The sequence below is a fragment of the Erithacus rubecula genome, assembly GCF_903797595.1.
Source record: "Erithacus rubecula genome assembly, chromosome: 3".
Lineage (NCBI taxonomy): Eukaryota > Metazoa > Chordata > Aves > Passeriformes > Muscicapidae > Erithacus > Erithacus rubecula.
In genome coordinates, this window is record NC_136689.1 from 138,693,003 (window position 1) to 138,708,655 (window position 15,653).

Below are 15,653 nucleotides of genomic sequence, written 5' to 3' on the forward strand. Positions count from 1 at the left end.
CCTCACAAGGAAGAATTTCTTCCTAAATTCCAGTCTAAATTTACCCTTTCTTTCAAACAGAATTGTTTTTGTTTGCTGGGACATGCTCACCATGTGAATTTCTTGAGTAATTAATAATTTAAATCTCTTCCCAAACCACACACAGATGTTCTTTATTTTATGAACTTCTGCAAAGGGCTTTGGTTCAGTATCACAACAATTTATACCATGGCTTCCTTGACTCTAAAATGAGAGGAATATTTATCAGCCACCTTTAATGCTGAAGTTTTTCTGTCTAAATTCAGGCTCTGAGCTCCTCAGAGGAAAAGTTGTTCTAGAGCTTCAAATTCCTGTTCCAATGATTTGTTATCTTGGCAATGAATCCTTCCCAGTGCTCCCATTTGATTGGATCCAAGAAATTTGGGACACTTTCCAGGTGCAAAGTTTTCCTGAGAGAAGGATCTCACAGAAAGCTTGGCTGGAAATGTTGCATTCTCCACCCTCCAAAACTGAGGTTTGGATGCCCAGTGCATCCTTGTCCCAGTTATCAGACAGAATTAGAATATGCAGCTATTTATAAGGAAAACCTACATCTGGATCCCAAAAATAGAGCAGGATAAAGCCTTGTGAGGAATTAAAAAACCCCCAAAACAGTGCTGCATTTAAACAGCTCAGGTTTGTCATGGGCTTGCTTTCCTTAAAATGCTGTTTATTCCAGTGGTGATTAATTCCATGCATCTTTCCAGACCTGTAGGATGGCAGGATACAGGCCAGAGACAGAACTTTGAGTTTCCAGGAGAGAAGAAATGCAATAAAATGAGGAACAGGGATGATTCAGCCTCATTTCTCCTCCTGTGATTAGGGAAAAAATGATCCCACTCTAGACTGGACCTGCCTGAGGAACCTGCTGCCACTCATTCCCATGGGATACTCATTCCCATGGACTGGGGACATGGCAGGGACATTTTCTGGGGTTATTTCTACCACAGTGCTGGGAGGAGGTGACTTTGTCACTCCTTGTCCCCAAAAACAAAGCATGAGGATCTTGGAACCAATCCAGCTGCAAACATCTGGGGGCTTGTAGTGAGCTCCTGCAAATTCCTAACAACCTCATTAAGCTCAGGTGCACTTAATCCTTAATGAACCAATGATGTTATCACGTGTTGTTCTGGAGTTTGAATGATTACAGGATTCCATAAACCCCATTAACTCTTGGCCTCCAGGGCTGGCAAGAGGCTGCCAAAATAAATGAGGTTACTCAGCAGCGAGGGAGGAACAAGAACAGAATTCCATCCATCCATCCATCCATCCATCCATCCATCCATCCATCCATCCATCCATCCATCCATCCATCATCCATCCATCATCCACACATCATCCATCCATCCATCCATCCATCCATCCATCCATCCATCCATCCATCCATCCATCCATCCATCATCCATCCATCCATCCATCATCCATCCATCCATCATCCATCCATCCATCCATTCCCATTCATCCATCCATCATCCATCCATCCATCCATCCATCCATCCATCCATCCATCCATCCATCATCCATCCATCCATCCATCATCCATCCATCCATCCATCCATCCATCCATCCATCCATCCATCATCCATCCATCCATCCATTCCCATTCATCCATCCATCATCCATCATCCATCCATCCATCTATCCATCATCATCCACCCATCATCCATCCATCCATCATCCATCCATCCATCCATCATCCATCATCCATCCATCATCCATCCATCCATCCATCCATCCATCCATCCATCCATCCATCCATCCATCCATCCATCCATCATCCACCCATCATCCATCATCCATCCATCCATCCATCCATCCATCCATCCATCCATCCATCATCCATCCATCATCCATCCATCCATCCATCCATCCATCCATCCATCCATCATCCATCCATCCATCCATCATCCACCCATCATCCATCCATCCATCCATCCATCCATCCATCCATCCATCCATCCATCCATCCATCCATCCATCCATCATCCATCCATCCATCCATCATCCACCCATCATCCATCCATCCATCATCCATCCATCCATCATCCATCATCCATCCATCATCCATCCATCCATCCATCCATCCATCCATCCATCCATCCATCCATCCATCCATCCATCCATCCATCATCCACCCATCATCCATCATCCATCCATCCATCCATCCATCCATCCATCCATCCATCCATCCATCCATCCATCATCCATCCATCCATCCATCCATCCATTCATCCTTCCATGCTCCTGCTGTCCTGGCCTTCCCAAGAAAAACAGCCACTCCCCAGGGCTCCTGATCCAAACACTGGAACTCATGGGAATACCACCCAAGAACAGGGAGAAGAAGAGCAGTAATTTATTCTCCATCTGGTTTTTGACCATCACAGCTGTGAAAGTCTGAAACATGAGCCACAGAGATGCACAGATTTCAGATGAGTTTTTTTTTTTCAAATTAAAAATAAGAAATGTAATGTAATGTAATGTAATGCAATGGAATGGAACAGAATAGAAATGGAATGGAATGGAATACAACGAAAAAGAATAGAATAGAATAGAATAGAATAGAATAGAATAGAATAGAATAGAATAGAATAGAATAGAATAGAATAGAATAGAATAGAATAGAATAGAATAGAATAGAATAGAATAGAATGGAAATAAAGGTTGGAGTTGACTTTTAGAAGCTCAGGAGACCCTAGGGTAGTAAAATCCCCTTGAGATTACCAAGACTGGCCCTCTGTGCTTGAAGAATCCCACCAGGCCATGACATCTTTACACACAGCTGGAACAGCAGAAATCAGATTTCAGAAACCCCTTTTGTGATCCAAGGGCACCAGAAGGCAAAAACCCCCTTCCTAATGGCATTCCCCAAAGTTCTTAAGCTGCTCATGGATGGTGGACGATGACATTTTGTTTAAAACCCCTCATTTTGTGGGGAAAAGTCAGATATTTTGCTATTCACTCTCCAGGATGACTTTCCTGCTCTGCTGTGAGTCTGTCACCATCTCCCACGTGTTTTGTTTCTCTTTCAGGATTTGGGTGGCATCCCCCAACATGGTGACAGCTGTCTTGATGCTAAAAGCACCTCTTCCCCCATGGCTTCTCTCCCTGGAGATTGGCAGCAGCCAGGGAGGATTAGGAACAACATCTGGCTTGTTTTCAGCCTGGCTTTGTAAGGACACAGATCATCTGATTGTGGCATTGTTCATGAGCAGGTAACGACACTGAGCTGCTGCTTTGGATTTGCTGCATGGAAAGAATTTCTGGAGGCCCTGTGGATTTCAGGAAGTAGATTTTTGGGGTGGAAATGGTGCTGTTAGAACTTCCACTGGGACTGAAAGCACATTTTTAAGGATTCAGAAGGTCTGTGAGGAAGAATAACATCAAAGCACATTGATGATCAGCTCATGGTGAAGCTGCTCCCTGGAATCCCACTTTGGATGGATGTTCCTCACTGGGAGCAGTGGCACATCCCTCTGCGAGCATCTCCCATCCCTGCTGGCTGCCAGCCACCCTCTGGAATCCTGCCCAGGGCACAGTTTCGACTGGCACATCTCCACCCTCCCCCGGGATTTTCAGGCACTGCCTCCAGCCCCAGCCCGTGTTTGTGCCTCATCCAGGGAGCCCAGGGAGCAGCCAAGTGACATTCTATGGACCTCCAGTGCTCTAAGGCACCCAACTCCAAAGCTCTGTGGGCTCCTACTCTGAGCTCTTGGCTCCTACTTCGTCGGGTTATCTTAAATAAGCAAAGCAGCTAATAGTTTAAAAGGTTATTTATTACAAAGCACATCAGTCTCAAAAGGCAATAGCAAACAAGCAGTGGCAAAAGCAATGGCAAATGCAGTGGCAATAAGCAATGGCTGGAAGCCACAATGACTAAAAGAAACAATTGTCCCAGTACAGTGTCTTATATAGGATTTTTCCAACAAGCTAAGATGCAAACTCAGACCACCACTCTTTAACCTATTAGAATTCTAGTTTCTTAGCACACCAGATCAAGTGTAACACTATGCATACACTCCACCTTGTTCTATCTAAAAAATGTAAGCAATATTCTTACTATAACTCTATTATGTCTAAATCCTGTCTAAAACTGTGGGTTTGGAGCCTCTGCTGAAGATATCAGTAGATTCACTAGAACACACTCTGCTACTCTGGCATTTGAAACCTTTCACTTGCTAAAAGCATTAGAACTCACTCTAAAATTGCTGAATTACTGAATATACTTAATATACTTCAATCCATCCAAAGGCTTTAATTCAATCCCTGCAGTCTGATTTCTCTTTGAAGAATTCAGAGAGACCCCTGGCTCACTGACTCCAGCACCCAAGGAATGTGTGGGGCAGCAGCAGGGCTCAAAGAAGAAGCAGAGATTCTCCCAGCCATCCCAAGCTCCTCACTCTGCTCTCCTGGTGAGATTTTTGGAGGTGACCCATGCAAGGACAGGAGCTGGACTTGATGATCCTTTTGGGTCCCTTCCAGCTCAGGATTTTTTGTGACTCCAGGATTCTAAATCCAGGAGCAAATACTGGAGCACCTTGACTTCACTCAACCTGCTTTTCCAGGAAATCTTTTATATCTCCTCTCCTGATTATTGAGTGAAAACCATTTCTTTTGCAAGGGTGTCCCAGTCCCAACAGGACAGGAATAACTCCACTGCTCCTGGGTGATGAGTCCAGGGCAAGGCTGTGCATTAAAACAAAATTTGAATTGTGCTTCAGTACAGGGGTGTCACTGCTGGTGTGACTGGGGACACATCAAATTGTCCTTGGATGGGCAGGAAAGGCCTGAAGATGTGGAAAACATTTTCACCCCTTGAATTACACAGATCTGAGTGCCAGGACAAGGGGGAATGGCTTCCCACTGGCAGAGGGCAGGGACAAATGGGATATTGGGGAGAAATTCTTGGCTGTGAAGGTGCTGAGACCCTGGCACAGGTTTCCCAGAGAAGCTTTGGCTGCCCCATCCCTGGAAATGTTCCAGGCAAGGTTGGACAGGGCATGGAGCAAACTAGGATATTGGAAGGTGTCCCATGGTGAGGGGTTGGAATTTGATGATTTTTACAGACCCATCCAACCCAAAACATTCCATGATTCCATTAATTTGGCCATTCCATTGGTCAAAGGCAGCCTATGGGATTTTTGTTCAGATTCTGGAGTAGGTTTGTGGGACTCTGATCCATATGTTTTATATATTTTGACTTTCAGTTCCCTATAACATGTTGGATCTCATGGATTTCAGCAATTTGCCCAAACATGAGCTGATGCAAAATAGTTTCACCCCAAGGCACAACATCCTCACCCACATTTACTGAGAATATTCAGAAACTTACAGCTCAGTCCTAAAAAATGTGAGGCTGGACCAAGCCTGGAGCCACCAAGGTGTGACAATTCCCATCTGTCAGTGGGATTGAGGGATAAAAGGGATCAGGGCACAGAAGGATTAAAACACATCCTATGTGTTTTCCAGCCTGATGGGAATGTGCAGAGTGCAGCCCCAGTTCTGTGCTGGAGGTGGAGCCCACCCAGACCATCTGCCCCAACCCTTTTACAACACTCTGAGCATCTCTCTCATATCCAAGTGACCCAAAATGACTTTTCTAAATTAAGATCCCAACCATGACGCTGTGCTCGAATTCCTTCCCCCTCAGCACATCTGCTGCTGACACTGAAAGGTTCTTTTCACCTCATTTTTAGGCTTTGTTTCCAGGCCTGGGGCTGTACGGAATAAAGAGGGAAAGAGGCTTCTGTGTTCCTCTGGAATTAGGGATGTGAGAGTCAAGCAGGAGAAAAATGAAGATATCCAAGAGAGGATGTGCTGTCGTGTCAGAGGCAGATGCTCCAAGCCCTCCAAACCCTAATATGGAAAAATAGCTCTATTTTAAGACTGGAAAAAAGTGCACATGATAGGTTTGAGATGAGAAATAATTTGGGAGTGATATTGAAAATGATATCACTGCTGCTGTACTTCAGTGCTGCCAGGCTCATTCCATAATTAATAACTCCTTCAGATGGAGTGACTTTCCTTTGAGGGTGCAGAATTAAACATTTAAATCCCTCTCTGTAAATACAAGGCTGTGGCAGAGCTCTCCAGAAGCCTTGCAGCTACACTCTAATGTATATTTATATTCTAGATAAGTATTTTTAGCCAGAACTACAAGTCCTCTCTGCATTTGATGACATCAGAGCTCTGTTTTACATGCAATGTCCCGACTGCAAAAAATATCCCCTTCTTTTTCCTGCTCTTGGAATATTGTGATAATTTCTCCCCTTGTCTCATCTCTCTTTCATTTTAATGTGTGTTCCAAGAGGGCTTTTTTTCCTCTCTTTCACTCCCAAAGTTGATAAAATATACAATTTTTTTTTTTTTTTTAATGAAGCAGCCAAACAGCTCCAGATGTTTCCCACCTCTGCAATTGGGATAACAACCCATTTGGTTGTGATGTTATACTGGGATTACAATGACCACTCATGGCCCGACCAGTGTCCTGCTGTGGAAAACAACTGGAAATGATCCCTGCTGGAAAACCCAGTCATTTAAATATTAATCCTGCTGTTCCTGTGGTGCTTTTCTGGAAATCCTGCTCAGAGCAAACCAGGATTGAGCCTGGGTGCTCCTTCAGCTTAAATCCAAGCTGAGTGCTGTGTCTTTCCAGAGAAGGGATTATCTTTTGGATGCCCATCCCATCTTCTGGAATTGTGCAGCTCACCAGTAAAGGCTACTCAAGGCTCACATATAACCCTGATTTTTGGCTGGAAGTGGGATTCAACAGGCTGTCCCAGCTGGAATATCCACAGATGAGCCTCTCTTGTTCTTTACTCTCTGATTTCTGGGTGGAAAAAAGGGATTTCAGGTTTGTAGCTGGAAACAGGAGATGCAGATCAGGAAAAAATTCCTCCCTGTGTGGAGAAATTCTCTGAGCAGGTTCTCCAGAGAAGCTGAGGCTGCTCCATCCCTGGGGGTGTCCAAGTCCAGGTTGGACAGGGCTTGGATCAATCTGGGATAGTGACAAGTGTCCCTGCCCGTGGCAGGGGTCAGAATTTGATGATCTTGAACCTCCCTCCCCACCCAAACCATTTCATGACTCTGCACATCTCTAGTGCTGCCCCACATTTGCAGAAAGCCATGGAAAAGGCAATTTTTTATTTTTTTTTAATTTATTTTTTTTGCCAGACAAAGCATAAAGCACTGAGGAACACCCTCAAATGTGGAGATAAAATCTCTGAATGTGCTGGGAAGATCAAACCTCAGCTGGACAAGAAAATTCCTTCAGCAGAGCAACATCAGCCCTGGATTCCTCTGGCTGTGAAGCCTCACCCAGCAGGGCTGAGAGGTTGCAGGTCTTTTTCTGGCCCTTTGGAGACACATTTTCCTCTGTTCTATTTTTTCCAGCCTATATTTAAACTCCTCCCTCCCCTTGTCCACTCGACCTGGTGATGCAAAAATCCAGCCAGGCCTTTGAATCTCCTGAATTTCCTGGGGCAGTGGCTGAGCTCAGACACTTTTTTTTTTGCTCCCTGAAACCCCCCCAGTTCTACCAGTGCATATTCTTAAAGATCCTCCTTTCCCAGCCTTAAATCTGCCTCTTCCAAGGAGGATTTTTGGGCTCCCTTGCTCATCCCTATGTGTGGTTTTCTCCCTGTCTGGCACAGAGCAGTTTGAGAGCTGAAAAACAAGTGAGGAACCCCCTTCCTGCCCCACACTCCTTTCCCATGGAAATATCCAGCACAAAAGAAAGATGCTGCAGGCTGAAAAGTCAGAGAATCCAACTTTATTTATGAAATTCTCACCCAGAAGGGAACCCTCATCCTCCCAGTCCCTCTGTATCCAGACCCTGCCCCATCCACACGTGGAAAGCAGAGCCCAGGATCCTGCAGAAAATGTGGAAAAGCTGCTGAAGACAGAGCTGGAAGCCAGGATAACCAAAAAAAAAAAAAAAAAAAAAAAAAAATCTGAGGATGGCAGGATGGAGTTTTGCTTCTGACCTGACACATCCAACTGGTTTTGAAGCAGAACAGACGAGTGGGAAGCAGGGGATGGTGCTCAGTGTCTGTGAGGGTGGGTGGAATATTGGAATCTGAGTAATTCTAATTATTATCCTCTCCATGGTGTTTGCTGCCTGTAGATCTCAGCATTCCCAGGGGTTTTTCAGGGAAGTTGTCAATGTTTTAGTGGAGCTCTGAGGGTTTCACCTCTAGAAAAAAGGGCTCATCATCCTCCTGTGCTCACAGGGACTTCTACCCAGGAATGCAGAATTGTCAGTTTTCTTCTAAATGCTGCTGAGACACACCTTGAGAAACTATTCCCTCTGTGCAAGGAGGAAAAAGAGCCCCCTACTTTGGTTTCTTGTGGAAAGAGAGGAGGAAAAAGGGGGGAAAATTTACATTGCCACGGGGGGGGGTGCAGGGGGTGTATCCATGCTCCATTCCTTGCTTCCCCATCATCTGGATGATCCCTGGCAATGGGAACAGAGGGAATGGCAAATTTCCTGGATCTCTGTGAGCTGGGCACACCTGGCTCATTCATATCTGCTTCCACTCCAGCTGCTTTTACAGCAGCATCAATCCTACAGCTGCTCCAAGCAAATGCCAGCTGGGATCCCAGGATTTTTAACTGATTTTACCCAGAGCTGAGGGTCTGGGATAACCATGATTATTCCTATCCTGCAGTTTCTGCTCTGAAGGGATGAAGGGAGGGCAGAATAAGAGAAGGATTTGCTTGGAATAGTCATTAAAACATCTGGAAAGGAAAATTTGGGAGCTCAAACTGCAACCTGAGCTCAGGCTGAGGGGAGGGTGTGTCTGGAAATTTGGAAATTTGGGGTGCAGATCTGACCTACCCTAGTCAGTCACTCCAGGGGGTGTTCTGATCTTTCCAGAAATCCATCCTATTCCCATATGGGAGTTGATTGAGGACTTCTGAACTCATTCCTTAGCTCATCCTTGGAATGAGGCACCAGCAGACCCTGATGGGGAGGAAGGAACTGAGCCCAGATCCATCTGCTCCTCTCACCCAGGCCATGGCACAGGGAAGCTGAAGCTGTGGCTGCCCCATCCCTGGAATTGTTCCAGGCCAGGCTGGAACACCCTGGGATAGTGGGAAGCATCCCTGCTCATGGCAAAGGGCTGGAACTGCATGATCCTGAAGGTTCCTTCCAACCCAACCCATTCTCTGTGGGTCCTGAGGAGCAGAAGCAGCTGAAGGTGAGGAACATCTGCTGAAACATCTGGAAACTGGAGAGAGATTTGAGGGGTTGAAGTCCAAGTGCCCAAACTCTTGGCTTGAATCCAGCGTTGGAGATTGGGGGAAGCCACAGCTCAGCCAAGAACATTCCCAAAGCATCTAAGAGCTCATGAGGCAGCTTGGCAGGGACAGTGGTGGCAGCTGGGACACTTGTGACCTCACAGGGAGCACTGGAGGAGCGTGCCAGCCACCAGGGCCAGCAGAGCCAGCCCTGCAGAGCTCCTCCTCACCCCGTTGGTGTCATCCGTGCACAGGTCAGTGTAGCAGCAGGATTTGGGCTTGGATGCCCCTATCCCATCGTAGGAGAGGCATTCCTCCTCACAGTCCCTGGTCACAGTGATGTTGCCAAAGAAGGGATAACCTGGGAGAGGAGGAGGAGGTGAGTGAGGGGGGAAAAAAATAGTGGAGGGAAATGGGGTTGAGAAACATTGGCAGAGGAGGTGTTGGATATCCCTAATCCAGCCCATTTTTTGTGGGAACAGGTCTGCCAGTTCTTACTGCTGACTCTCTCTCACCCTCCTGCTCCTTCCCAAATCATTCCAGCATGGACAAGGGTCACAATTCCCTGTAGATGTTTGCACTGTCTGTAAATTCAGGGTCCTTTGAGACATCAGGGTAAAGACAACACAGAGGGAACGAGTGCAGTGAGTCTTGAAACTTCACTGTGAGGCTCCAATCCTGATGGATTTCTCTCTTTCCCTCTTTAGAGTGGGATAATTTCACCTGGGTTTTTATGGAGGTGTTAGAGGGTAATCCAGGTTGGGAGTGGGATGGGGAGAGGGAGGGAGGGGATTCTCCCTCTCTGTCCTGTGAGACCCCACCTGAGGAGCTGCCTCCAGCTCTGGGATGTGACAAAGCCAGGGAATTGTCAGAACAGGACCAGAGGAGATGCTCCAGGGCTGGAGCCAGGCTGGGAGAGCTGGGAATGTCCAGCCTGGAGAAGGGAAGGATCCAGGGAGAGCTCAGAGCCCTTTCCAGTGCCTGAAGGGGCTCCAGGAGAGCTGGAGAGGGACTTGGGACAAGGGATGGAGGGACAAGACACAGGGAATGGCTTCCCACTGCCAGAGGGCAGGGATGGATGGGATTTTGAGAAGAAATTCTTCCCTGGGAAGGTGGGCAGATCCTGGCACAGGTTTCCCAGAGCAGCTGTGGCTTCCCATCCCTGGAAGTATCCAAGACCAGGTTGGATGGGGTTTGGAGCAACCTGGCATAGTGGAATGTGAGGATTTGGAGCTCAGTGCTTTTTAAACTCCCTCCCAGCCCACCCCATCCTGGAATTCCCAGATTCCTCCCCAGTGAGGGTGCTGGCACTCACCTGTGTCCACGGAGTGCAGCGTGGTGGTGCACACGGTGGCTTTTGGGGGACACACCACGGCTGTCCTGCACCTGGAGATCTCTGTGGGCTCCTTGCACGTGTAACATCGCAGGGACTGGGCTGCAGGGGGGACAGAAGAGCTGCCTGAGTGACACAGCAGGCAAGACTCACCCAAATCTGCAGCTTTCTGACCAAAACAAGCGTGTCTGGAGGCAATGGCAAAGCTTGGGTATGGCAGGGGGGGAAAGAGCAAATGACTCTGGAGGCTCAGCAGCCCAAAAAGGGGGAGGAAAGGTGGCTGTGGTCAGGTGGGGCTTGTCTCTTTCTCCAGGCAGCACTGACAGAACCAGAGCTGCATCAAGGGAGATACAAGTTGAAAATTAGGAAAAAGTTTTTCACAGAAAGAGTGATCCAGTACTGGAATGGTCTGGCCAAGGAGGTGGTGGAGTCACCATCCCTGGATGTGGCAGTGGTGCCATGGTCTAGTTGAGGTGTTGGGGTTTGGGTTGGACTCAGTGATCTTGAAGTTCTCTTCCAACCCAGTGATTCTGTGAAAAGAGGGATTTAGTGGGACCTGTTCCTTGAGGAGCTTTGGTGGGTCTGAGAATTGAGAGAATTCTGAGCATCCTCTGGGAGAATTCAGCCTGGAGAAGAGGAGGCTGAGGGGAGACTGCTGCTTTCTAAAGAGGTGATGTACAAACTGAGAGGAATGTCAGATTTGTCTTTGCAAATAAGCTGTGGGTCTGCTGGTTAGCACTGAGAGAGAAAAAAAACAATGGGATGGATTCCACTGATTGATGAATGGGAAAAGAGATTTGCCTTTACAAACCAACTGTAGGTTTGCAAATGAAATTGGATGTTGGAAGATGAAAGAAGCAATGGGGGAAACTATGAATTCTGTAAGAATTAAAAATTAAAAGGGAGGGTTGTGCATTAGAGGGGAATCTCAGGTATCAGGTGTTCTGGGAAGTCTGTGCCTCTCAAGTACCTCAGCCAGTGGGGAAAGAGAGAGGGAAAAGCAGCTGGGAAATTAGGATAAAAGGAGGCTGCATCCTCCAAAAATGTGAGAGAACCCAGGGGAATGCCCCATGGCCTCTCCCTTTATTCAAATAAAGCAAAAAGGAATCCTCTGTCTCCTTTTTGGATACAAACCTCTAGTGTTTGTAGATTAATTTTCCTGCCAAAACCCTTGCTGGCTGCCACCTGGGCGAGTGACATTACTAAATACACAAATCTTGGTCACAGCAGCTCTCAAAAACCTCACTGTGAGTGCTGAACATCCACAGCCAGCAGACACTGAGAGTGAGGATTTTCCAAAGTCCTGCTGGTGTGGTTTGATGACAAAAAACCAGCCTGGTTTGAGATTTTCTATCCTGCCCTCCTTCCACCAGCTGAAAAACAACCTGAAAGTGTCCAGTGCCATCTATTGGTAAAAATTCACACCCTCACTGGTTTGATTTGTTCCTGTTCTGCTGTCAGAGGAACCTCTGGGGCTTTGTGATAAGGATAAATATTTTCGAAGGCATTTGTTTGAACACTTGAATTCAGAAGGAATTTTTAAGGCATCTACTGCTCACAGCAGCTCCTTTGGAAAATTCAGCTGTGGGGCAGAGCCCCAGAAGTGAAAAACTTCTCTTTGTCTCTTTGCAGAAGTAAAAAAGGATTTTTTCATGGGAATATTTCAGTGTTCTTGTGGCCTGTAAACAGGGGTAGTGGAGCCATCCCTGTTTATCCCAACTCCACTAGATCCCTTCCCAATGCTCCACCAGAGGTTGTTTTATATTTTAAAAGAGGTAACACATTATCAACAATCATTTGGATGTCTGAGGATGTGTAGGATGGATGGAGCAGTTCTGGCTTCAAGCACTTGAGAAACTGCCCTGCAACCCTTGGGGTGAGGTGGTTTCCATTTACAAACCTCAACATTTTCATGGATGAGCTGGGAAGTGCCTTGGGGGAATTAACCCCAGTTAAAAGCAGGTTTAAGGAAGGAAAACCTCAACCCCCTCATTTTTCACTGACTCTGGGTGGGGCATGGGTTCTGTGGGAAGGTTGCATGGAAGAGAAAAGCCCAAATCCATAAGGACAGGGACAGCTCTGCATCATGATTTGAGCCAATAATTCCCTGTTCCTCAATGTCCAACAGGACCTTCTATTCCTTGACATCAAGCCTTGGGAATATAAATGGTCACAGACACATCCCTCAGCCACCACAGGGGTGCCTAGACCAGCTGCTTCCCTCTGGGAATCATTAAAAAAAAAAAAAAAAATTCTGCCTGATTTCAACTCTAAAGAAAATGGGGTTGATAACTCTGATTCCATAAAATTCTTTGAGATCTTGGGTGATTTCTCAGAAATTCCATTAAATCCAAGACAGGACTGCAGGTGGAGATGTTTGATCCCTGCCCAGGCTGCCTTTCCTTTGAGATCTTCCAGGGTGCCATGGAAAAAGCCTGAGGGTTTCTGGCTGTAGTTTAAACCCCTCTGGGATGGTGACATCCCTGGAATGCCTGTTCCAGGCAGGGATGCAGCTGCAGTTGGTCACATCTTCATGGAGAAAGGACACAGTGATGGCCAAACCCTGCTGCCAGCTTGCCCAAGAGCCAGACTCATCACAGGCACAGGGGAATTTCCCATTTCCACCCATCTCCTGAAATAAGGGAAAATCCTGGAGCTGGGGGGGTTCAATAAAAATTTCCAATATCCTTGGAGTTATTATTATCTATATTGAAATTTCACCTTCCAGCAGCCAGCTGGGAGGTTTTAGGGATGTCAGAAGCTCAGGATGAACATATCCCACCCCATTCCTGAAGGGACAGGGTGGCAGCTCAGGCAGAGGATGGCACTTCAAGCTGCCCAGGCTGGTCCTGCCCTGTGCCCTGTGGGTGTCCCCTCCATCCCTGGATATGGGGGACAGGTATCCAAAGGACATGCATCACTCCCAGTGAGGCATCACAGCTCTTCCCACCAGGAATTGTCACCTCCCCTCTCCTTTAATAAATAAAAACATCATTTCCCCTACCTGGGGGTTACCAGGTCTTTCCCCTCCCAGGAATTTCCCAGGGGAGTATTGGGAATGAGAAATTCTTACCCAACTCCACGAATGCCAGACCCAGCAGGAATCCCACCAGGAGCTTCTTCATGCTGAGAGCAGATCCAGGACAGCTCCAGAGAGCTGCTCCCAGGCAGCTTTATATGTTTTCCCACCCTCCTCCAGCTGTTGTTGATGCTGTGGGCGGATTCCCTCGGGGTGATCAGGGGAAAGCCCAGCTCCAGTCTGGATTGGGATTTGCAGAGGAACGAGTTCCCTGACGAGGTGACATCACCCCAATGAGCAGAGATCCTGCCATAGCTCAGCTCTTCCCCAGGTTCATATCCTGGGGCTGGTCCCATGGAAAAGGAAAAAAAAAAACACGGCTGGCACTGCAAGGTGTGGCCTCGTGCCAGGGTTTGGATGGGGAATGTGACAATTGTTTGCTCCTTCCAGTCTGACCCCACGAGCTCCAGAGCTGGCTTGTGTCACACAACAAGTGTCAAGAGGCAAGTGGCAGCAGGCTGGGCTTGCACGTGCTCTGGAGAAATGAATCCACAAACTGGCAGCACTGGGGCTGCCCAAGGATGTCTGTTTTTCCCAAACCCAGCTCAAAATCGAGCCTGGTTTAATCCCTTGATTATTAACTGAGCTGCTGGGAGTCGCTTGGAGGCCAGTGGGATTTGGTGCTTCCAAGTCTGGAATTGGGATAAATCATTGGGTCATGCTGGCAGAGCAGGACACTCAGCCTTCCTTTGGAAAGTGGTCAATTATTTACCAAATTTTATCTTGAAAGCTGGGAAATAAACCCAACTTGGAGCAATTAATTGATTTTCCCACTCCAGCACCTTCCTGATAGCAAATTTCACTTTATCCACATCAAGGCAACCCTTTCAAACATCATAATTTATTTTGCATCTTATCCAGTATTTGGGCAGACAGCTTCAAATGCTTGGAGCTGGAGAGAAATTATTTACTTCTCCCTTTGGGTTGAGCTGCTATTTTATATTTCACAGGAAAAGCTGATAGACTTTTCGTTGGGTTTGTTGTGATCCAAATTGGAAAACCCAGGGTTGTGCAATTTCCCATAAAACAGCTGAATAAGCCAAAGAGGCAAAGTTTGTGAATCACTGGAGCACTTGGAGATTTTAGGGATGGAGATGAGGTGAGTGGAGGTGCTTTAATGAGCTGCTTTGCCTGTCACAGACTTGTTACAACAACACAGGTGGGAATATTGCTGCCGTTCCTGGCAGCCTCTCCTCCTCCCCAGCTGGAGGATGGCTCCCAGTAACCTGAGAAGTGTTGCTAATGAAAATTTCCACAGCCACAGATGACACGAAGCTGACAGAGCTGTGGGAAAGGGAGAGAAAAACCTCCGCCCTAATGCTTCTCTATCAGAGTGAAAATTATATTTTATTTTATCTTCCTCTGCTCTCAGAGTTCAGATACTGAAAAAAAAATGTATAAAACTTAACTTTCTGGGCACACAGGAAAAAATAAAATCCACTGGGTGAAAGCCACCAGACCTGGTTACATCCAGATCCTTGCTCAGAACTGGGCAGCTCAAGGCACATTTGAGCAATATCCTAATTAAGAGCTGTGAAACTGGAAAAGATCCAGTGCTTTCAGCATTCCAGGTGGTTGTGCCTCAGTGGGAAAGCACAGAAAAGCTGCTTGGTGGATTGTGGAGTGGAAATGCCCATGGAGACATCCTCTCATACCTGAAAGTCATTTCAGACTGAGAAATATTTGGGGATAAATCTGTGTGGTTGAAGGAATAGGGATTTAAATATTTAACCACTCTCTTAACTCTGTCTTAAAGGCTTGGAAATCTTTCCACAAGGCAGAACACTGGAAAAACACCAGGAGAGGGGCTGGGTGAGCAGCAGTGCCAGGCTCCAGGGAATGAGAATTTGGGAGTGTTCCAGAAAAGTTGTGGAGGCAAGGAAAGGACTTTAAGGCCTGCTGCCTTTAAGGTATTCCTTGATCTAAAGATAAATAAAGAGATGGAGCCCTGGAAACAAACCCAAAACCCAATAAAAACAAGCA

At 46.8% G+C, this 15,653-nt stretch overlaps 1 protein-coding gene across 1 annotated transcript; it reads right to left on the reverse strand.

The window, feature by feature from the left end:
- Nucleotides 1–7,767: 7,767 nt before the first annotated feature.
- On the reverse strand, nt 7,768–13,777 carry LOC306800586 (ly6/PLAUR domain-containing protein 2-like). Its single transcript, XM_079302822.1, has 3 exons — nt 13,665–13,777; nt 10,574–10,693; nt 7,768–9,619 (listed from the first exon to the last, which is right to left on the reverse strand). The coding sequence occupies exons 1-3, from the start codon at nt 13,714–13,716 to the stop codon at nt 9,417–9,419; spliced, it is 375 nt and encodes a 124-aa protein (XP_079158948.1). The 5' UTR covers nt 13,717–13,777; the 3' UTR covers nt 7,768–9,416.
- Between the last annotated feature and the right edge of the window lie 1,876 nt (nt 13,778–15,653).

Bases quoted from the DNA above. Each gene is read 5' to 3' on its own strand.
- LOC306800586 (XM_079302822.1), bottom strand. From the start codon at position 13,716: ATGAAGAAGCTCCTGGTGGGATTCCTGCTGGGTCTGGCATTCGTGGAG. The intron at 10,694-13,664 runs GTAAGAATTTCT...TCCCCCCTGCAG, and splicing joins TCTGGCATTCGTGGAGTTGG to CCCAGTCCCTGCGATGTTAC. The intron at 9,620-10,573 runs GTGAGTGCCAGC...CTCCTCTCCCAG, and splicing joins GCTGCACTCCGTGGACACAG to GTTATCCCTTCTTTGGCAAC.